Genomic DNA, 27298 nt, shown 5'->3' with positions numbered 1-27298 from the left:
GGAGAACAGGGTTGTATGCTTTTGTCAGTAACTCCTAAAAAGGCACCTAAAAGGCAAAGTAAATCAGTGTCTAATTCTTACCCCAATAGATACCACCTGCAGTTACCTACCAGAACTTATTATCTACTATGTGGCATGATAAAAAATTAAAGCCTCCTATCTTTTACCAGTTTGACTCTAAGTTCAAATGTTCAAATTGCATTCAGATATGTATACATTCTGAGTCTTCACATCAGAATTCCTTCTTGTTGTAAGTTTCATGTGGGAGCTCTTAGTGAACATAAAGAGTCTCTGTGTGTTATTGTCACTGAGAGGGTACTACTTAGAGCGTGACTCCCTAAGGTATTGTCACCTGGAATTTGGATAGAGCATGAAGAATTATGTGTCAAAGACAGCAGAACTTTTCTATGTCTTTTTGTTATTCTGAGCAAAGTAAATTTTAAATCAAGTTGATGTGTTGGCCAAATGGATGCCAGATTGGGGGCATCAGGAACCATGGAGCCTACTGCTCAAAAGATCTAATTTAGATACATGCTAATAGGGTCTCATAGCCTGTCATATGGTGTGTTTATGTTCTAAAATGAAGTGTACTCTGGAAAGCAGACGGTTCAAGTTCGTTAAGGAGTAGATGGGAAGATTAAAGGCAGTGATTTATTGACTATGCTCTAAGCATTCTGTGGGGCATCTCTAGAGGTTCTTTGAAACAAAGAGTTCCCATGATGAATGCATTTCTCTTCTGTTGCTTGGTTAGTGTTTGGATAATTTCAGAAATATCTGGTTTATTGTCTCTAAGCTCCATCCAATATAGACTTGAATATTGGAGGTAGGTAACAAGAAAAAAATAAAAGAAGATTCAACTACTTCAGAAGATTTTAAAAACCTTCAACCTATCATAAAAGGTAGTACCCAAGATCTTTGAGTTATAAATTTCTAGTTTTAGCTATTTCTATGGTCTTGAGAGTATTTGTGCCTTAGTAATCTTAGCTCAACTCACTCCTTGTGGATATTGATTAATTTGGTTTGGAAACACCATGCAAAGTGAATGTTATCTCTTGTTTTGTATGGCTTTGTGAATGCTTCATACTGTCGAATCACAGCCTTTGGGAAATGTGATGAATTTAGAGGGAAGAGAAATTCTGTATACTCCCTGTACATGTTTCTTTGGTGGTGGCATGAGAGAAAGAAGTGCCAAGATAGCACCTTTGTCTTTTGCTCCTCAATTCTGCAGGTGCTGGATCATGATGTTTCAAAGGAAGAGCCAGTTACCTTTCACTTCCTGGCCAAATTTTATCCTGAGAATGCCGAGGAGGAGCTGGTTCAGGAGATCACGCAACACTTATTCTTCTTGCAGGTACACTAGTCCATGCTATTTCCCTCATTTTAGTTGCAGAGTCAGTCAGGGAGAACGCTTGGAGTTGAACAAGCACTTTCACATTGCGGAAATATTCTCCCTCTGGAAAGTCAATCCCTTTGGTTCTTTAATGGAAAATCTTCAGAATAGAACTGTACTGGAGTGATGAGAATTGATGTTAGATTAAATTGCAAAAGCCGATGGTGAAAGAATGGAAACAAGTAGCTATATAACTTAAAACCTCCTTGAAGATGGATCTCTTTTTCTTTTTGCTAATTTAAAAGTACTCAGTAGTTGGAAAGAAAGGCTAGAAATTCTTATAAAGCAGCAGTTCTGAAGGTTTAAAATCTTTTCTCTCTGTGACAGGACTTCTAGGAACTTGAGTCACACTTGGCTTCTACCATACCTGTGCTACTTCAGACACCATGCTTCATGCTATTCCTTGACTGTAATTGACTAATTTTTCCCTTACTCCCTCATTAGATTGTAAGCCCCTTAAGAGCAAGCTTCAGTGGGTGCGCAGCAGCTATTCCATAAGTAATTGCCTAAATGAATTGATGAAATTAGGAGATCCATAATAATAGGTTCAAAGTTGGCTAGTTGGCCATCTTGGGGGAAGGGGATTGTCTGAGGATGAAAGCCCTGTCTGTTTTGCTTGTGTTGTTACTGCTTGACCAGAGCCCTTCTCCTATTTCATGGTTGATTACAGAAATTGGTGCTGGGGCTGCCATGTGTGCCCAAAGGTGCCCACTGTCAGTGAAAGATTGTGATAGGGTGTGTGAATTACATGGTTATTTGGAAGTGGATGTATAGTCAGTCCATCACATAGTCTTCCAGTAATTAGTTTGAACCTCAGTTATATTGTGCTCAGTAAGTATTTACTAAAACCCCCTTAGTGTTTTCTTTTGCAAAACGTTTGCCATATGTACATTCTTTCCAATATTTTCAGGTCAAAGGGAAGCCCTTTCAGTTTTTCTGTAGTGTGTTCCCCCCCGCCCTGCCCCATTCCCCCCTCCCACACCTTTAAAAAAAACAAAGACAGAGGTGCTAGTCTCCCTGGAGGCATGGGAAATGTCTATCAGGGATAAGCCTTGACCCTGGCACCATGAGATCAACAATGCCATCCTAACCAAAAGAAGGAAAAGAAGTATAGCAAATGAGGTATCAGTGGCTGAAAGTTCAAATAGAGTCGAGAACCTACTCTAGAAGTCACTCTTATGTATGCTTCAATTAGACATTACTGCCTATCATAATTTGCTAAACCGCAATCAAAACCATTCCTGCCAATCCTAAAGAACACCTAGAATATTATATAAAATTCTATAACGGTTCCATGTAGTAGGGTAACTTTCCAGAAACCTACAACCTCCAAATAAGTCCCTGAACCAGAAAAGTCCTGAAATACAGAGAGGCCAGCCTCCAAAACATCAACTATTTCCATCCCCCTATCCTGTATTATTGACAGCCCCTTCTAACATTAAAAACGTTAGAATGGGCATAGCCCAAATACCCTAAAGAGTGGCAGAAAGATCAAAGGTGATACAGAGTTATACACAGAAGGTAGGGTTTAAAAAATGAGTATGATTACTGAATCATTATATTGGTATTTCTTTTAGTCTCTAGTATGTTAGAGCAGCTAGAAGTAAAAACCTAAAATTGTGGAATTGTAACCCATACCAAACTCTGAAATTTGTTCTACAACTAATTGTTGCAATGTGCTTTGAAATTCATGTTTTTTTTGTATATGTTATTTTTCATTAAAAAAAAAAAGTTGGGCGGGCCACGGTGGCTCAGCGGGCAAGAATGTTTACCTGCCATGCCAGAGGACCCGGGTTCGATTCCCGGTGCCTGCCCATGTTAAAAAAAAAAAAATAGTCGATTGTGATGATAAATGCACAGCTATATGATGATATTGTGAACCATTGATTGTATACTTTGGATGATTACATGGTATGTGAATATATAATATATATCAATTAAAAATTTTTTTTTAATTGTAAAAAAAAACACCCCAAATTAGAAAGTTGCACTGCTTCAGAAACATCTCAGGTTTCATTTTCTCTCTAAGAATGTAAAATCAGTTTTAAAACCTGGGAAAAATATTTATGTTTGAACAAAACCATGTAATGGTCTCCCAGGTCTCAGAATGTCCTAGTATTATGGAAATGGCTCTTATAAAAACAGTTTGAAGCAGTGTCCATCCCTCATGGGACTTTGGCTGGATTTTCTGTTATATTGAAATGTTAGAGCATTTTGTGACTGAGAAAGACAGAATTTACTACTTTTATGAGTCTGGGTAACAGTTGACATCTGTGAAGAGAGAGTTGGCTGTCCTGTTGTGTTTATTTCAGCATGCCACCACTTCATGCAGCTCTTTGCCTCTATGTCTGGAATATCACACACTGCACCATTCTAAGAAATTAAGTACAATGAGATAGGTTAATTCAGCATTATGACTTAAGAATTATATTTCCTGGACCTCACATGTACTTAAAAGTTTAATCAATTAAACTTTATTGCCTCCTTTTTCCTTTAAGCAAGCTCACTGAAAGTGATGTTTTTTTCCTGCAGTCATAACTCAGTGGCCTTGGTGACTTTTGTCTGATATTAAGACTTAAAATGTAATTCCATTTCCTCTAGTGGTAAATGTGCTTAGCATTGGCCGAGGCTGCAATCACCACCAGAGCTGCTTCTGACACTTCTTGTGTTCACAGCTGTCCTCTGTCCCAGCCTAGATGTCAGACTCTGTTTTATCCATGGTTGTTTTTCCTCGTCAGCATTTGGAGAATGAGGAGAAGAGATAAGGGTTTTTTTTGCACATACCATCTTCCCAATAATTTCTCAGTGACCGAACTCTCACCCATACTGTGTCTATAAAAAATGGTATCCTTTGTCATAAAACTCATTACCAGGCTGGTTTGGCAGCCCTCTTTTGAACACCCTGCGGCCATCTGCTGTGGCTAGACGCAGGGCTCACTTCCACACATACAGTATCATGTCTCACTTGTTGACCTTTTCAGGTAAAGAAGCAGATTTTAGATGAAAAGATCTACTGTCCTCCCGAGGCTTCTGTGCTCCTCGCTTCTTACGCTGTCCAGGCCAAGGTAGGCTCAAAGGCATTCTTCCGGGTATTAATGTGTGCCGAGGGATTGCTTCTACCTACTGTTTCTGCATTTTCTGAACTTCAGAGAAACTCACCCCAGAAAAGGAGATGTTATGGGACTTGTGGACTTAGGGAAACCACTATAACTGTCCCAACTTTGTGTGTGTGTGTGTGTGTGTGTGTGAGAGAGAGAGAGAGAGAGTGTGTGTGTGTGTGTGTGTATGTACAGATGGTCACTTTATTCTTCATAACATTTTTTTTGAAGAATATCCTTACAGAAGATTGTGCAAATGATAAGAGTATAGCTTGATAAATGTTCTAAGAAATGATCATGATGATGAATATGCAACTATGTGATGATATTGTGAATTACTGATTATATATGTAGAACAGAATGAGCATATATTAAGAATGTTTCTTTCTTGTAATATTTTTTAATTAATAAAAAATTTAGAAAAGAGTACAGCTTGATAAATTTTCTGTATAACCTTATTATACATGTGTGATTAATTATATTCACTGGGCCAATCTTTTTATTTTTTTTTATTTTTACTTTTTTTTGCATAGGCAGACACCAGGAATCGAACCCGGGTCCTCTAGAATGGCAGGCAAGCATTCTTGCCTGCTGAGCCACCGTGGCCCACCCTCTCTCTTTTTATTAAGGACGAAAAATAAATTTATGGTCTCCAGTTTGTGCCAAATATATAGCCCGTGGGTCAAAAAGGCCCAGGTCCTCTCCACACTCATCTCCTGAGTACCAGTGGTCCTGTGTTTATGTGGACCTTGTCATGCCCCTAGAGAATGCCCTGCTTCCTTGGCCCCTGATGGACCTCCTGCTGTGCTAATGGTTAGGCACTGCAAGCTCTGTGGCCCTATGAACCCAGTTGAGCTGTCTGGTTGGCTGAAAGTCTTTTGCCAGAGAAATCACTGCAGATTAAGAATGAGGTTGCTGGTCTTGGGTTTTTGTCCCCTCTGCTTTTATAAAACCAACCAGAGGGTCAGCACAGGATCTTTGGTGTTCCTCAGATTTCCCACTTCAATCTCATACCACCTTCACTTGGTCACCTTACTCCTGCCTTTCACCCCAGTATGAGATGTTCCCAGAGCTGGGACTCCTTGATTACTTTTATGATTTTGAAGAATTATCTTTTTTTAGTTACGATTTTCTTTTTAAGTTACCGGTGTCCCTCAAGCCGTTTCTGATTAATATTAGAAAAGTAATAGGACACACAAATAATAATAATAAAGCATAGCAAACTTCTTAGCTCATTTTATTGGGTAGCTTAATAGAATTTCAGATCAAAGCCAGGAAATTTACAGGCCTGTCAACTGAAAAGAAAAAAAAAATGTCTGTACAATGCTAGTCAGCCCAACGGAAGCCTTAAGTGAGTTTACTCATTTGATGACTAGTCTAATATTTGCTGAGTATCCCTAGGACTTGGGATGTTCTTGACTCTAAGTAAGCAAATCGCCCTCAGCGATTTGTCCAAAGTCATTTGGGTTATCTTGGGTAAAGCTAAGGGCAGAATTCTTGGCTTTGGAATCACATTTTTGCTCCACTATTCCATTGTCCTGAAAAATGAGTAATTGAAAAAGCAGAGAAAGGGCCTTGACTCAACTAAAACATGTGCTTCCTTTTGTGCTTTGATTAAGAATATTAATAACAGGAAAAATGTGTCCTTTCAATCAGCATCACCCTGACAGTGATGAAGCAGTTGTTGTCACTTTCATTAAATCCGAGCTGTTCCCAGCCTAGAGTTGTTTCTTTTCAGCCCTCATTCTCCCCAGCTGAGAGGAGATTCACACTCTCAAGGGCAGTCCTTCTTTTTGAAGAGTTTCAGTCTAAAAGGCTGCATTTTCCTTGCATGGGTTTTGGGCCTGAAATTCAAAGGCCACCTGTGAAAAAAATCACTTTTCAGGGAACGAGCAGATGTTTGCCTTAACAGATGTCACTGTAGGAAAACCCTACTAATTTGGATCTTACTAATTTGAAGATGAAAGTGATTCACAGATAGCATATGTGGTTCACATGGAGGAGGATATTCTAACTATCTTTTCCAGGGTACATTTTCAGGATCTTACAAATAAAGGTAATCTATGGCTTAAAGTCCATACTCAGGAACCTGAGAATTACTCTAACATGTTTCCCAGTTTTTAGGACTGTTAATATTAAAAGGATATCTTTTATTATGTTAAACAGATTTTACATGCCTATAGTGTTTTACAATTTTATAAAATGTTATGAATATTTTGTGTGGTACTTAGTATTGAATTTTCTGGTCGCTGAGACTTGGGAACATTTTGCCTGTTCTGTGCATGAGGAATTTAAGGCTCAGTAAGGATTAGTAATTTGTCCAGTGTCATTTCATTTTTATGGAATTTATTGCCCTCCCTCCTCCTTCCCCTCCTCTGCTCCCACCTCTCCCCTTCTTCTTCCTCCTCCTCTTCTTCCTTTTCCACCCACTTCTTGATAGACTATTTGAGGCAGGATGTAATGAGTGAGTGGAGCTGGGATGAGGTCCCTGGTCTCCAGGTGGTCTAACTTAGACCTTTGGTCTTGCCACACATTGTCTAGAGTGTAAGGGAGGCCAATGGTTAGCCTGCACTGCCTTTCACTACATTCCAACTTCATTTAGTCCCCTTAGTCCAAGTTTTTCAGGAATTCATACCAGTTCCTTCTGTTATATTTGGTTTGATTTCTTCCACAACTTTTGAAACAGAAAGGAACTTCAGAAGTATGGAGGGGAAAGTGAATTGAGCTCATTAACACATGGAATATAATTAGAGGCAAATGTATTCATTGCAACATTTCAGCTGTTTGAATGATATAGACACAGCTAATTCCAAGGCATAAAGAAACAATTACCCTCAAAGTATAAATACAAATATTAATCACATGGTTCAGTTAGCAAGAACCATATTTCTTGTTTGAAGTTTGAGTTATGTTTAAATCAAAATTATGGACTGGTTTGATTTTGTTTTTTTCGTTTCTTTCTTTGCGTCCTGTCACAGATATAGCAAACCATCTTGCAATGTTTAAACCACCTGTTGGATTTTGTGTTGACAGTTTGATGTTTGAAATTTGTTCTTATTAAAAATGACTGTGGGAGAGAATGGTATTTTACTTACCAGTCTTGCATTGCTGGCCTATAAACTTGAAGTATTCAGACAAGAGAAAAGAATGGTGGGAGATAAGGCTTAGTTTTCTTATTGTTCTTTAATGAAAATCAGGGACAGATACTAAAATGCAATCAGCTGAGTACAGTCGATCCTCATTAATCACATATTTCATATTCACAAATTCGCCTACTCACTAAAATCCCAAATCAATACTTGCAGTGCTTTCACAGTCATTTAAAAACATGCACAGGGTAGCAAAAATTTTGAGTTGCTCTATGTATGCTTTCCAGGTAAGGTCATGCCTCCTTGCTTCAGCTTTCAGGCTGTAAACAAGTGTCTTTGTGATGGTATATTTAATGCCATGTTTTTCACATTTTTGTGATTTATTTATTTATTTATTTATTTATGCTGTTTAAAGTGGCCCCCAGGCTTAGTGCTGAAGTGCTGTCTAGTGTTCCTAAGTGCAAGAAGGCTGTGATGTGCCTTATGGAGAAAATACTTGTTAGCAAAGCTTCATTTGGACATGAATTATAGTGCTGTTGGCTGTCATATTAAGTAAGGTATCTTTAAATAGAAACACATAAAACAAGGTTATATTGGTTGATTGACAAAAATATTGTTCATAGGAACCTCAAACTCTGTATCCCCTAGAGCAGTGTTTCAGTATTTATTTCGGTGTTTGCAGTGACTTTATAGAATATAACTACTGCAGTTAATGAGCATCAGCTGTAGACATATACAGTCTATATCTACAAGGGTTGGGGCTTTAGAGGTCTGCAGGGGCTCAGATTATAAAGGGTCTTAACTTTATATTGTGGGTGATAGAACACCAGTGATGTTTATATTTTAGACAGATCCTTTGGTGGCTGTGTGAAGGACAGGTTGGAGTGAGACAAGTGCGGAAAGAAGGAGACCAGTTAGAAGGGTATAGTGGTCTTCCTGGTGAGTGGTCATCCTGGTGAGAGATCATGAAGCTGAGACCTGAAGCAAAGGTCGGATGAGTAAGAGGAGACTGATTTTAAAAAATCCACGATGTAAAATTTGATATAAATGGTGCTATACTCTGCATATCCTTTTACAAACTGTGTTTTTTTCCCCTGCTTAATATCGATTTTGAGAATTATCCATGTCATTATGTGTAGGTGTAGTTCATTGATTTTAACTGCTGTCTGTAATTCATTAATGAATAAACCAACTTTACTCATTCCGCTTCTGAGGAAGAACAGGTTGTTTCAAGCTTTTCCCTCTTACAAACAGTGCTTTATTGAAAATCCTTTTATATGGCTTTTAAAAAAAATTTATCAATAGAAATTTATTGCTTTTAAGTTTACAAGTTCTAGAGGCTGTGAAAATGTCAAAATCAAGGTATCATCAAGATGATACCTGGGCTCCTCTGTCAGATGGCAAGACACATAGTAGAGTCTGCTGTTCTTTCCCTTCTCTCCCAGGCTTCGTGGCTTCCAGTTTCTGGCTTCAGTGGTTTTTTCTCTGTTTCTGAGTCTCCTCTTTCAGCTCCTATGTCTTTCTCTTTTAGCATCTCTCTGTTTCTCTGAATTTCATCCTCTTTTAATGGACTTCAGTAAGAGGATTAAGACCCTCCTGGGCGATGCCTCTACTGGAATAATCTAATCAGAAGTTCCCACCCATGATAACTCTACACCCACAGGAATAGTTTAGCTTTAACAGCATAATCTTCTGGGGTTCATAAAGCTCCAAACCATCACACTACCATACAGTGCTCCAAGTCAGGGAGTGGACTTTGATTACTACTGTCTAATCCACGACCCTGTATTAGTTAGGGTTCTTTTGAGAAACAGAATCAACAGGAAACACTTGCAAATATAAAATTTATAAAAGTGTCTCACGTGACTGCAGGAACGCAGAGTCCAAAATCCACAGGGCAGGCTGTGAAGCCAATGACTCTGATGGAGGGTCTGGGTGAACTCCACAGGAGAGGCTTACCAGCCGAAGCAGGAATGGGGCCCATCTCCTCTGAGTCCTCCGTAAAGGCTTCCCATGGTTAGACTTAGCATCACTAATTGTAGAAGACACGCCCCTTTCGCTGATTACAAATGGAATTAGCTGTGGATGCAGCTGACGTGATCATGACCTAATCCTATGAAATGTCCTCGTTGCAACAGACAGGCCAGCACTTGCCCAATCAGATAAACAGGTACTACAACTTGGCCAAGTTGACACATGTCCCTAACCATGACAGACCCCATGCACATTTTGCCACCTGTCCCAATAAAATTTTCCTTTCTGATCCAAGATTTTCCCCAGGAATACTTGCTGCATTCTTTTCATACCTCTTCAGCCTTCTACATTATGGAAAAGTTCCTTAGTCTTTCTCTGCCTTTCATGTTCTCAGAGGGCAACCTTCAGCCTGGGTCTAATGTTTTCTCATGGCCAGGCCTGGGTCATATTTTCTTTCTCTTTTTTTCCCTCTTTTTTTCACACGGTCACATTGTAAAAGCTATGCAGTTAATACAGTCTAGAACACAGCTTGACAGTTTCAGGTACTTCCCTCTAGCCACTCCAATTATGTACATCTTGTGTACATCTGCAAGAGTTTCCTCCCCCTTAGGATAGTTTGCTAGAAGTAGAATTGCAAAGGACCGACAGAAGAAATACCCCTAATTATAAAGAACTCTTAAGTTTATAATGTCCAGAATAGGTAAACCCATAGAGACAGAAAGTCGATTAGTGATTGCTAGGAGAAGGGAAAGGGAGGAGTTGGGAGTGACTGCTAATAGGTACCGGTCTTGTTGGGGTGATGGAGATATTCTGGAACTAGATAGCGGTGGTGGTTGCACACCATTGTAAATATACTGAAAAACACTGGGTGGTTTTTAATTTGACCAGTTGAAAATGGTGAATTTTATGTTCTATGAGGTTTATCTCAATAAGACTTAAAAAAAAAAAAAAGAAATACATGTGGCCATTTGTCCCCCAGAGGTGTTGCCCTGATTTAACTTCCAGCAATGGTATATGAGAATACCTATTGTTCTATATCCTCATCAGCAGTAGATATTATCAGTCTCGTCAATTTTGCTAATGTAATAGAAAAAAGATTTTTAAAAATTCGTATTTCCTTGATTGACATTGGGGCTGAGCATCTTTTCTTAGGGTTATTGGCCTTGGTATTTCTTTTTTCTACTCTATCATTTATCTGTTTTCTGATTGATTTGTAGGAGATCTTTGTATTATGGGTATCAGCTTTTGGTCTATTTTTACATGTATATTTGTCAAACTTTTTCTTTTTGTGTTTTGAGTGACTTTTAGAATGGCTCTACCAACCTGTTATTATATACATATTCCTAATTTTATTCTGGTATTTTTGTGGATTTTGTTTACAGGTTTAAGACTTTCATCCATCTGGAATTTAATTACAGTATATCGTTAGAATCTAAATATTTTTCTATATATGTATTAATCAAATCTTTTTGTTTTGTGGAATCCTATTCTGAGCATTTGATTTAATTTTCCAGTACATATAGGCCTATATATTCAGAAGGCATTTGACCTAACAATTGACTCCGAGTTCTTTAAATGGTGAACTCTCCTTGGCTTTTATAGGGTGGATTCAGGTTTTGTGAAGCCTGAAGTTAGTATAATTTGGGGGGCTCTCTTTAATGCAAGAATACCTAATTATGAATATAAATTTAGGTACAGGCCCATGCAGGTGTGGAGACCTAAAATCCAAGCTTCATTAGCTCTTCACTGAAAAATTCATGCCTAGTTATACCAAAAGAATGTATCAGTTACATAAAAGAATGTGGAGCAGCCATTTCAATTTGTGCGATGATATGACTTTTTTATACTCACTAGCAGCCACAATTTAAGGATTTTCTTTCTTTCTTTTTTTACTTCTCTTTGTCTCCCTAAATATATGTATATCTATCTCTATACATACACACACACAGAGGCAGATCTGTGATATGAATATCATAGGGAATTTTGGTCACGCTTTTTGTTTTTTGGGGGGTGTGCATGGGCCAGGAATTGAACCCGGGTCTCCTGCATGGCACGTGAAAATTCTACCATTGAACTGCCTGTTCTCTTTCTTTGATTTTTAAAATATTTTTATTGAGAAATCTTCACACACATACAGTTCATACATGGTATACAATCAGTGGCTCACAATATCATCACATAGTTATGTGTACATCAACATCATCATTTTTAGAACATTTGCATCACTCCAGAAAAAGAAATAAAAAAAGAAAGAAAGAAAACTCATATATCCTGTACTCCTTACCTACCCCCTCGACTTGTATTTCAGTTTATCCAATTTTTACTCTTTATCCTCTGCTTTTTTTTTTTAATTTTCTAATAATAATCACTTTAATCTGGATTTTGTGGACTCCCAGAAACTTCAGTCACATACTATGAATTGTCAGTGTACATGGATGTCTTTTTTTTTTTACATATGCGATCAGTAATTCTTAATATCATCACATAGATGTATGATCATCATTTCTTAGTACATTTGCATCGATTTAGAAAAAGAAATAGCAAGACAACAGAAAAAGAAATAAAATGATAATATAGAGAAAAAAATAAAAATACAAAATACAAAAAATATATATAAAAACAAACAAACAAAAAACTATAGCTCAGATGCAGCTTCATTCGGTGTTTTAACATAATTACATTACAATTAGGTAGTATTGTGCTGTCCATTTTTGAGTTTTTGTATCCAGTCCTGTTGCACAGTCTGTATCCCTTCAGCTCCAATTACCCATTATCTTACCCTATTTCTAACTCCTGATGGTCTCTGTTACCAATGACATATTCCAAGTTTATTCTCTAATGCCGGTTCACATCAGTGGGACCATACAGTATTTGTCCTTTAGTTTTTGGCTAGTCTCACTCAGCATAATGTTCTCTAGGTCCATCCATGTTTTTACATGCTTCATAAGTTTATTCTGTCTTAAAGCTGCATAATATTCCATCGTATGTATATACCACAGTTTGTTTAGCCACTCGTCTGTTGATGGACATTTTGGCTGTTTCCATCTCTTTGCAATTGTAAATAATGCTGCTATAAACATTGGTGTGTAAATGTCCGTTTGTGTCTTTGCCCTTAAGTCCTTTGAGTAGATATCTAGCAATGGTATTGCTGGGTCGTATGGCAATTCTATATTCAGTTTTTTGAGGAACCGCCAAACTGCCTTCCACAGTGGTTGCACCATTTGTCATTCCCACCAACAGTGGATAAGTGTGCCTCTTTCTCCGCATCCTCTCCAGCACTTGTCATTTTCTGTTTTGTTGATAATGGCCATTCTGGTGGGTGTGAGATGATATCTCATTGTGGTTTTGATTTGCATTTCTCTAATGGCCAGGGACATTGAGCATCTCTTCATGTGCCTTTTGGCCATTTGTATTTCCTCTTCTGATAGGTGTCTGTTCAAGTCTTTTTCCCATTTTGTAATTGGGTTGGCTGTCTTTTTGTTGTTGAGTTGAACAATCTTTTTATAAATTCTGGATACTAGACCTTTATCTGATATGTCGTTTCCAAATATTGTCTCCCATTGTGTAGGCTGTCTTTCTACTTTCTTGATGAAGTTCTTTGATGCACAAAAGTGTTTAATTTTGAGGAGCTCCCATTTATTTATTTCTTTCTTCAGTGCTCTTGCTTTAGGTTTAAGGTCCATAAAACTGCCTCCAATTGTAAGATTCGTAAGATATCTCCCTACTTTTTCCTCTAACTGTTTTATGGTCTTAGACCTAATGTTTAGATCTTTGATCCATTTTGAATTAACTTTTGTATAGGGTGTGAGATACGGGTCCTCTTTCATTCTTTTGCATATGGATATCCAGTTCTCTAGGCACCATTTATTGAAGAGACTGTTCTGTCCCAGGTGAGTTGGCTTGACTGCCTTATCAAAGATCAAATGTCCATAGATGAGAGGGTCTATATCTGAGCACTCTATTCGATTCCATTGGTCGATATATCTATCTTTATGCCAATACCATGCTGTTTTGACCACTGTGGCTTCAAATATGCCTTAAAGTCTGGCAGCATGAGACCTCCAGCTTCGTTTTTTTTCCTCAAGATACTTTTAGCAATTCGGGGCACCCTGCCCTTCCAGATAAATTTGCTTATTGGTTTTTCTATTTCTGAAAAATAAGTTGTTGGGATTTTGATTGGTATTGCATTGAATCTGTAAATCAATTTAGGTAGGATTGACATTTTAACTATATTTAGTCTTCCAATCCATGAACACAGTATGCCCTTCCATCTATTTAGGTCTTCTGTGATTTCTTTTAACAGTTTTTTGTAGTTTTCTTTGTTAATAGGTCTTTTGTCTCTTTAGTTAAATTTATTCCTAAGTATTTTATTCTTTTAGTTGCAATTGCTCTTGTTTATTTATTTTTCATCCTTGTCTTTTTACTCATTTATTTTATATCCTCTGCTCTTACTTATTTATTTTTCATCCTTGTCTTTTTACTCATCTGCCTGTAACCTGGATAAAAGCAGCATCTGATGTAAGGTTTTTCAATCACACGGTCACATTGTAAAAGGTGTATAGTTATACAATCATCTTAACGATCAAGGCTACTGGAATACAATTCAACAGTTCCAGGTACTTCCCTCCAGCCACTTCATGCACCATAAACTAAAAAGGGCTATCTTTATAATGCATAAGAATAACCTCTCGACTCTGAAATCTTTCAGCTACTGAAATTTTATTTTGTCTCATTTCTCTCTTTCCCCTTTTGGTCAAGAAGGCTTTCTCAATCCCATGATGCCAGGTCCTGGCTCATCCCAGAAGTCCTCATGTTGCCAGGGAGATGAACACCCCTGGGAGTCATGTCCCACGTAGTGGGGGAGGGCAGTAAGTTCATCTGCTGAGTTGGCTTAGAGAGAAAGGTCTCTGATTTTTAAAGAGACGTTTAAGAGCCAACATCCACCTCAAGGTGACTTTTATGTTGTAAGTGGAGTTGCTCTGGTGGAGAAGTTCTTCAGCAGGGTCTTTGGGGCCCCTGCATAACTCAGATGTAATAGTTTTGATCAGTAGAGTAGTTGGAGCGCATTATAATAATCTGAATAGTTAATCTTGCAGGCCTTTGGAACCTGAATTTACAACTTAAACTTTTCAAATCTGCTTACTTTTGCATTAGAGTTTGGTTCAGTATGCTTGAGAAGTTTGCAAATGCAACCAACAGTGCTTTCTTTAGCATCCTACCCCTTCAAAAATCAGGGAGGCAAACAGTGACTGGTGTCATTATAAATGATGTGAGAACAACACTAATAATACTCGATTTTCACTACAAACCAGGCACTGCATTAAACGTCCCCCTTTGATGTTACGCTGTTAGGTCCCTTGCTTTATGGGTGGGGAGGCTGGGATTTTGAGAGAGGGAACCTTACTCACGGCCTCAGAGGTATACTCCAGAGTCTATCCTTTGAGATTGCTCTGAGGCAATACTTTCATCTGACAGATAAGGAAACAGAATCAGAGAGATATCACGACCTGAATTTTATCTTTTGATATTGAGTTTTATTGAGCAGAGCCAAGCATCATTTAAAAATCTTTATGAGTTTTATTTCATTTAATCCCAAGAGTCCTGTAAGTACTGTTATTATCCCTATGTTTCAGATTAGAAAACAGGCACAAAAACTTCCATACTTACATAGCTAATGAGTGAAAGAGCTGAGATTGAACCTTAAGCAGTCTCGTAAGGTTGCAAGTCTCTGCTTGCACTCTACAGCTCCCTCCACAAGAATGCAATTGTAGCTCAGTATAGTTACTGGCTTACATCTCAGGGCCTCCTCCAGAGATAGAGAAATTGGGCACTTCCAGTTTTAATGAAAAAGTGCCTGGACAGGATTACAAAAACTAGCATAATATTTTAAATGTTTAGCTTCACTAAATTAATTATTTTAACACAGTCACGTGACAAAACAGTGCAATATAATTCTGCCATTCACAAGGTAATCATAGGAGATTCATAAGATATACTGACTCATGGGGCTTTTATAGTCAGGGTGATATGGTAATGAGGCACTATTTAAAGTTGATGATAAGCATCTTTCAATCCTGGAGTGTCTCTCTGTAGTCTGGTATATGACTTCATTTGGTAAATGAAAACACCAGAAGTCTTATTGGAGGTTCTCTGGGAATAGGAAGGTAGGGCAATGCCCTGACCCAGTTTGGTGGTGGATAGAGCCAACAGAATTGTGTCTGACCTTTTGTTTTTCCAATGTTGGTGGCTAATAGGGTAAATAGTTATAGATTATACTAATTTACTGGAGTTTGCTGTTCTTTTTTTTTTTTTTTTTTTTTTTTTCTGGAGTGCATGGGCCAGTAATCGAACCCAGGTCTGTTTTTTTTTTTTTTCATATGTTAGAGAAGTTCTCATATACTTTCTACATACTTGCAGTTTTCCCTATTATTAAAACTTTGCATTAGTATGGTACCTTTGTTACAGTTGATTAATAAATATTATTATAATTGTACTGTTAACTATAGTCCATAGTTTACATTAGTGTTATACAGACATCTGTTTTCTTAAAAATTTTTATTCTATTAACATACATACAACCTAAAATTTCCCCTTTAACTACGTTCAAGTATATAGTTCAGTGGTGTTAATTAAATTCACAATGTTGTGCTACCATCACCACTCACCATTACCAAAACTTTTCTATCACCCTAATCAGAAATTGTCCCATTAAGCATTAACTTCCCGTTCCCTACCCCCACCCCACCCCTACACATAGCCCTTGGTAACTTGTATTCTGGTTTCTATTCTATTAATTTGCTATTTTAATTACTTAATATCAATGAAATCATATAGTATTTGTCCTCTTGTGTCTGGCTTATTTTAGTCAACATGATATCTTCAAGGTTTTTCCATGTTCCGCATGTATCAGAACTTCATTCCTTTTTTACTGCTGAATAATATTCCATTGTATGGACATACTGTATTTTTTTATCCTTCTATTGATTGCTTCCATCTTTTGGCAATTGTGGTTAATGCTGCTGTTTTAGTTTGCTATGCTGCCAGAATGCAGTATACCAGAAATGGAATGACTTTTAAAAAGGGAATATATTAAGTTGCAAATTTGCAGTTCTAAGCCTGTGAAAATGTCCAAATTAAGACCCCTTCACTCAAGAAAGGCTGATGCTGTCTGGAACAGTTCTGTCAGCTGGGAAGTCATTTGGCTGGCATCTGCTGGGGTCTTTGGGTTCTGGACAACTCTCTAAGTTGGAAAGGCACTGGAGACATCTGCTAGCTTTCTCTCCTCATTTATTAAGACTTCCCCAGGGGTGCCTTCCTTTTGCATTCTTCAAAGGTCTCTGGCTATGTGGACTCTGTTGGTGCTAATGGTTTTTCCAAAATGGTTCCCTCTTAAAGGGACCCCACCTTGAACGGATGGAGACATATATCCATGGAAACCACCTAAGTAAAGGTTACCACCCACAGTTGGGTGGGTGTGGTAGTTAGATTCAGTTGTCAACTTGGCCAGGTGAAGATGCCTAGTTATATTGCCATGGACATGAGCTGATGGCATGTGAACCTCATCTGTTCCTGATTACATCTGCAGTCAGCTAGGAGGTGTGCCTACTGCAGTGAATGATGTTTGAGTTAATTGGCTACTGCTTAAATGAGAGAGCTCAATGCAGCACAGCCCAAGCAGCTCAGCATACTTCATCTCAGCACTCGCAGCTCAGCATACTTCATCTCAGCACTCGCACCTCAGTCCAGGCCTTTGGAGATGCAGAAAGGAATTACCCTGGGGAAAGACGTTGGAACCCAGAGGCCTGGAGAGAAGGCCAGCAGAGATCGCTTTGTGCCTTCCCACATAAGAGAGAACCTCAGTTAAAAGTTAGCGGCCTTTCCTCTGAAGAACTATATGTTAACTAAATAAATCCCCTTTTATTGAAGGCCAATCCATCTCTGGTGTATTGCATTCCAACAGCCAGCAAACTAGAACAGTGGGTCACATCTCTATGGAAACAATCAAAAAGATGCCATCCAGCAGTGTTGAGTGAGGATTAAAGAACATAGCTTTTCTGGGGAATATAACAGTTTAAACCAGCACAGCCACTAAAAACATCAGTGTGAAAATAGCTGTTGAGTTCCTACTTTCAATTGTATTTGGTATATATTGAGAAGTAGGATTACTGGGTCATTTTGTAATTCTCTTTTACTTTATGAGAAACTGCCAGACTGTTTTCCACAGTAGCTGCACCATTTTACTGTCCCACTATCAGTGAGTGAGTATTCCTATTTCTCCACATCTTCTTCAATACTTGCTCTTTTCCATTTTTTGAATAGTAGCCATTCTAGTGGATGCGAAATGGTGTTTCATTGTGGTTGTGATTTGCATTTCCCTAATGGCTAATGATGTTGAACACATTTCATGTGCTTTTTGGCCATCTGTGTATCTTCTTTGGGGAAATGTCTGTTTGTATCTTTTGCCCATTTTTAAATTGGGTTGTCTGTCTTGTTGTTGTTGAGTTGTAGGATTTCTTTATACATTCTGGATATTAAACACTTATCGGATATGTAGTTTCCAAATATCTCCCATTCTGTAGGTGGTCTTTCTACAGTGCACAAGTTGTTTGATGACAGAAGTTTTAAATTTTGATGCAGTCCCATTTATTTTTTCTTTTGTTGCTTGTGCTTTGGGTATAAAGTCTAACAAACTGTTGCCTGAAACAAGGTCCTAAAGCTGCTTTCCCATATTTCTTTTAGGAGTTTTATAGTTTGGGTTATTATATTTAGGTCTTTAATCCATTTTTAGTAAATTTTTGTATGTGGTGTGAGTTAGGGGTCCACTGTCATTCTTTTACATGTGGATATTCAGTTTTCCCAGCACCATTGAAGACACTAGTCTTTCCCAATTATGTGGACTTGACACCCTTGTCAAACGCCATTTGGCCACAGATGTGAGGGTTTATTTCAAGACTCAAAACTTGATTCAATTGATCTCTGAATTTTTCCTTGGCTCTTCATCATTTCTTTTAACAATGTTTTATAGTTTCCCACATATAAATTCTTGACATCCTTGGTTAAATATATTCCTAGATATTTGATACTTTTATTGTAAATGGAATTATTTTCTTGATTTCCTCTTCAGATTGTTTGTAATTGGTATATAAAAATTACTGACTTTTGTAGCTTGATCTTGTACCCCACCACTTTACTGAAATTGTTTTACTTAACTCTAGTAGCTTTGTTGGTTTTTCAGGATTTCCTGCGTATGAAATCATGTGATCTGCAAATGGGGAAAGTTTCAATTCTTCCTTTCCAATATGGATACCTTTTATTTCTTTCTCTTGCCTAATTACTCTAACTAGAACTTCCAATCCAGTGTTGAATAACAGTGGTGACAGTGGGCATCCTTGAATTGTTCCTGTTTGAAGAAGGAAAACTTTCTGTCTTTCAGCATTAAGTATGATATTAGCTGCAGATGTTTTGTACATTCCCTTTATCATGTTGAGAAAATTTCCTAGTTTTCTAAGTGATTTTTTTTGTCAAAAAGATTTGCTACATATTGTCATATGCCTTTTCTGTATTGATTGAGATGATCTTGTGTGGTTTTTTCTTTTGTTCTATTAATATGGTGTATTACTTTTTTCTTTTTTTTTTTTAGTTTTCTAGTATTTTTGTTGAGGATATTTTCAGCTATATTCGTAGGGAATATTATTCTGTAATTTTCTTTCCTTGTGGTATCTTTATTGGCTTTGGTGTTAGGGTGAAGGCCTCATGGAATCATAGAATGAGTTAGGGAGTAGTCCCTTTTCTCCAAACTTCTGAAACAGTTTTAGTAGGTTTGGTGTTTAACTCTTCTTGGAATGTTTGATAAAATTCCCCTGTGAAGCCATCTGGTCCTAGGCTTGTCTTTGTTGGGAGGGTTTTCATGAATGATTCAATTTCTTTACTTGTAATTGGTCTGTTAACAGCTTCTGTTTCATCTTGAATCGGTGTAGGTAGTTGTGTGTGTTTCTAAAAATTTGTCTATTTCATCTGGGTTTTCTAATTTGTTAGCAAACAGTTGTTCATAGTATCCTCTTAATAATCCTTTTTATTTCTCTGGGATTGGTAGTAATGCTCCCATTTCATTTCTGATTTCGGTTACTTTCCATCCTCTCTTTCTTTTCCTTTCTTAGTCTGACCAAAGGTTTTTTTGGTTATTAATCTTTTCAGAGAACCAATTTTTGGTTTCATTGACTCCCTCTATAGTTTTTTACTTCTATATTTCATTTAATTCTACTCTAATCTTTGTTATTTCCTTCCTTCTCACTTTGGGTTTACCTTGTTTTTCTTTTTCTAGATCCTCCACTTGAGAGGTTAGGTCTCTGCTTTGAGATTTTTCTTCATTTTAAAGCAAGCATTTAGAGCTATAAATTTCCATCTCAGTACTGCATTTGCTGCATCCCATTTGCCTCAAGATATTTTCATTTTCATTCATCTCAAGGTATTTCTTAATTTCTATTGTGATTTCTTCTTTGACCCATTGGCTATTTAAGAATTCATTCTTTAATTTCCACGTTTGTGAATTTTCTAGTTGTCCCTCTGTTATTGATTCCTAGCTTTGTTCCATTATGATTGGAGAAGATACATTGTATTATTTCAATATTTTTTAATTTACTGAGGCTTGTTTTGTGACCTAACATATGGTATAGCCTGGAGAATGACCCATGGGCGAAGTATTCCACAGGTCTGTTAGGTCTGTTTGGTTTAGAGTATTGTCCAAGTCTTCTATTCCCATATTGATCTTCTGTCTAGATGTTCTATCAATTATTTAAAGTGATGTCTATTGAAAGTCTCCTACTGTTAATGTAGAACTATCTATTTCTCTCTTAAAATCTGTCAGTATTTGCTTTACATATTTTGGGGTTCTGCTTTTAGGTGCATATATATTTATAATTGTCATGTCTTCTTGATGAATTGATCCCTTTACCAGTATACAGCGACCTCCTTTGTCCATTGTAGTATAGCTACCCCATCCCTTTTGGTTACTAAGTGCATAGGTATATATTTTTTCCCTCCTTTTTACTTTCAACCTGCTTGTGTTTTTTAATTTAAAGTGAGTCTCTTGTAAACAACATATAGTTGGATAATGCTTTTTATTTTTTTTTAATCCTTTGTAGGGAGTTTTTTATCCTTTCTAGCAGTTTTTGCGGTCTGCCCAGTATTTCCATTTGCTTTCTTTCTACAATGTCTATCTCTTTATTGAGATTTTTATATTGTTCACTCATTGTTATCATAATATCCTTTAGTTCTTTCTCGGTGTATTTTCTTTTGTCTTCTTGAGCATATTATGCATCATTTTAAAAAATTCCTTGTCCGATATGTTTAATGTCTGGTTTTCATTGTTAATAGATTCTATATTTTTACCTTGTTTCTTTGTTTTGCAATCTTTTGTTGTGCACTGTACATTTTAATATTTTAAAATGTTAACTGTAGGATTTGTCCCTGAGCAGTCTGTTCCTTAAGTTTGTATCCAGTAAGTGATATGATAGATTTCCTTGAGAGCCAGGAGCTAACAAAACAAACCAATGCAAAAAAAACATATTTCACAGCTTTTGCAGACTGGTTCTGTATTGGCTGGTGCTCTCCTTTAAAGTTTAGTCCTCCTATCAGTAAGATCAGCCTGAGGCAGGGTCCTCTCCGTCTTTACTCTGTCTACTTTTCAGTCTGTCTCTTCCCTCATCTGTAGGAATTGTTGGGTTTTTGTTTTGTTTTGTTTTTTGTATACTGTATGGTGGTGGTCACATTTCATTCTTTTTCCATGTGAGTATCTCCTTATTGATGCACCATTTGTTGAATTTTTGCTTGTTTATTTGCTAGTTTGTTTGTGAAGTGCATGGGCCAGGAATCGAAGCCGGGTCTCCCACATGGCAGATGAGAATTCTACCACTGAACTACCCTTGTTCCCCCTCTATAGGAATTCTAATGACCCCTTTACTCCCTATGAAATAAACTTTCTCTCCTTCCAGGGTTTCCTTTTGTATGACTTAAAGCAAGTAATCCTTTGCCCCAGGCTGCTTCAACTTGTTTCTTACACAGTTTTAGCTGTTTTGAGCTCCTTCTGCCTGCCAAGCAAGTTCTGGGAGGGTGAGCCCGAGATGAGTTTCCTGGTTCAATCTTTCAGGGTGCCACCTGATGGCTTGGTACCAACATACAGGTCCCCAGTGTGTGCATAGGGATTACTCTGCTCTCTCCAGAACAGGCCATTTACCCACAATAGAAGTGCAGGCTGGCTCCACACAGTGTAGGGGAGATGTCAGCGAGGGTGCTAAGAGCTTCTCGTATCATCTTTAAAGTGTGTTTTCTAGATTTGGCACTAACCAAGTTACTGCAATCCCTCAGTTATTATCTGGAGTTTTGAGGAAGATAGCTCTCTTGGTTTTTCTAGTTGTTCAAAGATCCTGTGGGGGAATGGTACCCTCAAGCATCTTACATAGCCATCTTGATGAACTGTAAGCCAACTTTGTTGTTTTTGGCAAAAAGAAAAGCCACTGAATGCTGATTGATAAAGACAGACTTTGATTTTGTATTCTAATATGTTTTGTGGTTTGTTTCTTTTTAAAACTTCTTCCATTTTTAGTTATTTCCTAAGTAGGCTTAAGTTTTCTATGAAGGGAAGGAGTTTTTTTTTTTTTTATCAGAAAATAAATTTCGAAATCATTGTCCCTGGATGAGTACATTAAAATTCAGAGTACTATTTCCAGCCCTACTAGTGACTTTAGGAAAATCAGTTAACCTTTTACTCATTTCTTTGACTGTACAAGGGGAAATGACAGTATTTTTCCAAAGCATTTTTGAAAGCCTTGAATAAAAGATACTAAAAATATTGTTTGCATTATTCCTGGCTCCCAACTAGTAATTCGTTCCAATCACTAGCCACTTGGAAACATTTGTATCATAAATGGGTAAGACTCTTATCTGCTGCTCATCATACCTTTCACAGTTGTATTTTGTTGGTTCATTTAAAAAGTTAATGTTTTGGTAGTGACTGTTTTCTTTTATAGTTAGAAAACTTGGCCACATTCTATACAAATGTCACATTTTTATTAGCACATATCCATCTATCCCTTACAGGATTATGCAACTCTGTTCATAGATATAATCAGCTTTGTATTTTCATTCAAGGATAACAAAACTAGAAAGGTTGAAATCTTGACTTGTCATCAGAATTGAATTGCTCCCTTGGAGCTGGGCTGGAATGAGACTGAGCAAAGCCCTCTTCAGAAATGGCATCTGTCTCATAGAATCTCAGTTGCCTGCTCTCCCTTTCTTCTCCTCCAGTATGGTGACTATGATCCCTCTGTTCACAAGCGTGGATTTTTGGCCCAAGAGGAATTGCTTCCAAAAAGGGTAAGAAATCAAACTGGGTTGTACTCCAGCTTGTTTGGGAACATGGAGCAGTTATATGGTCTATAAGAAAGCTAACTAAAGGACTTGAAGGAATACTCTAAGTACTTGACAAGAGCATTTTTATAAATAGTTTGTAATAAATCTTGAATAAAATGTGGAATCTTTGTTAAGAATATAAAAAAGCAAAGGTTGCAACTAAAGAGACAACGACAGTTCATGAGCCTAAACTGGATCTCATAATGGAGGAGAAAAGGCCCAATAGACATTATTGTGACATATGGAAAAATTAAAATATAGACAGAATGCTTTATATCAGTGTCAGAGTTTTGAACTAAGTGTGCCTAAGCTGGCTGCATAAGTGACTATCCTTGTTCTAAGGAAATGTACACGGAAGCATTCTATGCTTGTAGAATGATATATGTCACCTACTTTCAAATGTTTAGAAAATTGATGGACAGGTTGGTAGGTGGATGGATAGATAAAGTGATACAGGAAATGTAGCAAAATTTTAAAATTGGTGAATATGGTTATGGGTGGGTGTTTGTTGGAGTTCTCTGTGTGGGTTTTTATTATTTTTACAACTGTCCTGTAAATTTGAAATCATTTCAGAATAAAAAGTTTAAAGTGGTGGGTGGCGGGGGCGGGGGGGGGAAGCGAAGGTTTGTGGAGTAGGTTTGGGGTTGCCAGACCCAGCATGACATGTTAGTGTTCTCTAGTACAGGTATTTTCTTTAAAGGTGGTTGAGCATTGTTGATTCTCGGGGTGGGGGTGGGGGGGCTGTGTTCAGCTTGGGAAATTGAGCTGTTTGCATCTGCTTTGGGTGGATAGAGGTGAGTTAGGAGTGAGTATTGTGGTTTTTAATCCTCATTGTTGCTCATTTTGTTCATCAGCTGCAGAAGCAGCCATCCCTCCCTTTTGCCACTTCTGATTTGATAGCTCCACTCATCTGTCATTGTGCTAATAAAGGCCTACTTCTCACCTTTTGCGGACTTTACCTGTTCATTTGATGACTTCTGTGCAGGCCTGGCCCAGGTGGCCAGCCCAAGATTAGTTCACATTGCTCCTGACCAAGCTCTTCTGTTGAGCAATTCTGTCAGAGATGGTCTCTGGGACAAACAACACAGGGAAGAAAGAGGGCGCTGCAGGGGACAGGGACGGGTGCACCATGGCCTGAGGAATAGTGTCGCTGTCTGAATTGTAATTCACATTGAATGCTGCTTGCATACACGCCTACCTGTGATGCTCCTTGTGTGTCTGTCTCCCTGGCTTCAGCTTTTTAAAAATAGCTTGCTGTTTTGTAAAAATGATACATAATTATAAAATTGTCTAACAATACCAAAACTTTCCATGTGTGGGCTTTTTATTTTGCTATATTTTTTTGGTAGGTGATAAATCTGTATCAAATGACTCCAGAAATGTGGGAGGAAAGAATTACTGCATGGTACGCAGAGCACCGAGGCCGAGCCAGGTAAAGCATCCCGTTAGACTATTCCATTGTTGTTTTACGTTTCTTTATGAGATTTGTTTTTACTTTTTTTAAAGAACTATAAAACTAGGTCATGCTTATTGGACAAAATCCAGTTTGGATGTATATAGGCTGAGAGTAATGTGGGTCTTCAGTTTCACGTGTGTCCTTTCTCTGCTGCACACAGTGTAGGGTGATCGCGTGTGTGCATGCACACTTCTTCCTCCTGTTGGGGTGTATAGACCTACAGCATTCATGGCTGGTTTAGTTTATTTTTAAGAATTCTAGAATATAGCAGAACTTTTATATCTTTTCTTCTATTAATGACATTTGGAGTATCTGTAGAGGTCTGACTTTCACAGAAAGGTTGGCAATGCACAATCTTTTATATCTTTATACATTTGCGTGAGTAGTTCTGAGCTTAGATTCTTTAGAAGAAGAATTGCTGGGTCAAAGGATGTGAAATATTTGCATTTCAGTGGGAGCCACCAAATGGCTCTCCAAAAAGATAGTTACCTAATTGCATTCACAGCAGCAGAATACAAGTATCTCCCCTCCATCCCATTATCTCCCAAACACTTGTTTTTATCATGCATTTTAATTTTTGTAATCGAAAGGTAAAACGTGTTTTGTTTTAATTAGAATTCCCCTAATCACTTTTGGGGTTGAGCATCTTTTTATTAGTCTTTAAAAATTTGTTCTCTTCAATCATATTTATTTCCTTTCACATGCTTTAAAAAAAGTGTACTACATATACTGAAAAGTGGACAAATCAGAAGTCTACCCCTCGATGAATTATGAGAAAGTGAAAACCCCATGTAACACCAGGTGAAGAAATAGAACATGACCCCCACGCCCCCTCACTCCCTTTCTTTCTTCCCTAAAAGTAACAACTTTACTGATTTCTAGTAATTAGAAATTAGATTATTAGGTAGATTATTGTTACCTGTTTTAAACTTTATATAAATGGAATCAGACAGCCTTATTTCTTTTACTCAACCTCATATTGTGAGATCTGGGCTCGTGGTATGTGGCAATAGTTTTTTTTCTTTCATTTTCAGTACTGCAAAGAAGTCCATTGTTTTAATACACCACAAATTATCAATTTAAGTTGTTGGGTTGTCTTCTGGCTTTTGCTATTATAAATAATGCCGAACAGTTTTCCAAAGTGATTGTACCAGTTTATGTCAGCAGTGTGTGATATCTAGTTGCTCCACCTGTTTACCAACATTGGGTTTATCACAGGTTGACCTTTAAAAAGTCATTTTAGTGCGTTTTGAGGCCAGGGAGTAGAGGGAGGAGGACAAAATCATAAGAGATTTGTGTTAAAATATTTCAGTACCGTACCAATTGGGGGCTTTTCGGCAAGTCAGTACTACTTTAAGACATTGCTTTAAATTTGACTTACAACTTGGAATCCAGTGGCCTGGCTTGGGTTTTCAGCCAAGCTATTACCTTAACCGCCACTAATACCCAAAGAAATAAAATCAGGAAGATAGCTTTCAGGTAGCTTGCAGAGAAAGTTATTTCATTGCCCAAACCATCTAGCTAAAGAAAGTACATGTAAGATAAAGAAATTCTACTTAAGTAAAATTTAAACATCTAAATACATTTGAGGGTAGAAGATAATATATCATATGCTTTTCTTGAATTAGTTAAGATGGGAGTCGTCATTTACCGAGGGCAAAGTGTAAAATTGAAGCAAGAGACACCATAATGAACCTATTCTCTTGTTTTTATGGGAATGGGAAATACTGTTTGATCTCAGTATGTTTAATAGACTTGGAGTTGGTGAGAGCTTTACTGGAATCTGCTCTGGGGTGTATCTCCTGCCAGGGACGACTCTAGAAGAACAGCAGGTTCAGAATGTCCAGCTTGGCCTGGACTCACCTCCACCCTCCTCACTTAGCTCTGGTGACATTGTCTTTCATTCTCCTCACAGGGATGAAGCGGAAATGGAATATTTGAAGATAGCTCAGGACCTAGAGATGTACGGTGTGAATTACTTTGCAATCCGGGTGTGTAGACATCTCATTGAGTTCCTTGTTTAGAAAACAGAGACTGAATTAGGGACAAGCTGCTAAAATGGGTTACTTCATTCCAGGGTGGATAGCACAGTCGACTCCTTTACGGTTCAGTGGTAAAGAAGAGGAAGGGGAGAGAGGTCTTATAGTCTAATTTTCTATTTTTGGACTTCAATTAGATCATAGGTGATTAAATGTCACTTGAGCCTTGAGGGAGTAGGACCTCTGCTCAGCAGAAACTTGTTTGAATGTTTGAGTGTAGCATCTGATTGTTTCTGGGTTTGTGAGATGTTTACTCACAGGGGATCACTTTTTTCCCCAGAGCACAAGAATAGTAAAGCTGCTTTTATAGATTACTGATTTGTTTGGGTGGGGAATCTTGTTCTCACTATGAAGCTAATTGGTTTTCTATTCAGACCGTTAATAGTCGACTGTCCTCTGGGAGCCCATTACTTCTGCATGGAGAGCTGTGTTTGTTTTCAGTCCAGATCGGGGCCTTTAGAATGGTTTTCTCCCATGGGTTGGTTGCTGGATGCAGTGTGTGGGTAGCTTCTTCCAAAGGAATGCATGCAATTCGCTTAAGTGTTTCATCACTGGCTCCATGCTGTAGATGAGGAGACTTTAAAACAGCCATCCACGGTGGGTCCACCTTTACTATTTTCATAGTTATGGTTTACTTTCCATGTTTGGGTTTCTACAAATTCTAAAATGTGCGTAAATTGAAACACATTTTAAATATTCTAGGAAAGCTTTCTACTTTATTATATTTACTATACTTCATTATATCTACTTTATTTGTTTTCTAAATACAGATTTTTACAGATTGCTTGGCATGAAATAAAGTACACTGAAATGTCACGTTATTTCATACAGTGAAAAAGTATCTA

General features: G+C 37.7%; 1 protein-coding gene across 7 annotated transcripts in view; it reads left to right on the top strand.

Moving 5' to 3' along the window:
- Nucleotides 1–27298, top strand: part of NF2 (NF2, moesin-ezrin-radixin like (MERLIN) tumor suppressor) — a 131982-nt gene that overhangs the window by 65564 nt on the left and 39120 nt on the right. For 4 of the 7 annotated variants that reach the window (XM_077160619.1, XM_077160618.1, XM_077160621.1 and 1 more), the window contains exons 3-7: nt 1229–1351; nt 4372–4455; nt 22854–22922; nt 24308–24390; nt 26330–26405. In XM_077160619.1, coding sequence (XP_077016734.1) covers nt 1229–1351; nt 4372–4455; nt 22854–22922; nt 24308–24390; nt 26330–26405 — 435 coding nt within the window. The remainder of the gene's footprint in view (nt 1–1228; nt 1352–4371; nt 4456–22853; nt 22923–24307; nt 24391–26329; nt 26406–27298) is intronic. The other 3 variants (XM_077160623.1, XM_077160622.1, XM_077160624.1) reach the window with 2 other exon arrangements.

Source organism: Tamandua tetradactyla, chromosome 5 (genome assembly GCF_023851605.1).
Source record: "Tamandua tetradactyla isolate mTamTet1 chromosome 5, mTamTet1.pri, whole genome shotgun sequence".
In the NCBI taxonomy this organism is placed as follows: domain Eukaryota; kingdom Metazoa; phylum Chordata; class Mammalia; order Pilosa; family Myrmecophagidae; genus Tamandua; species Tamandua tetradactyla.
This window is presented reverse-complemented; position numbering and strand designations above follow the sequence as displayed.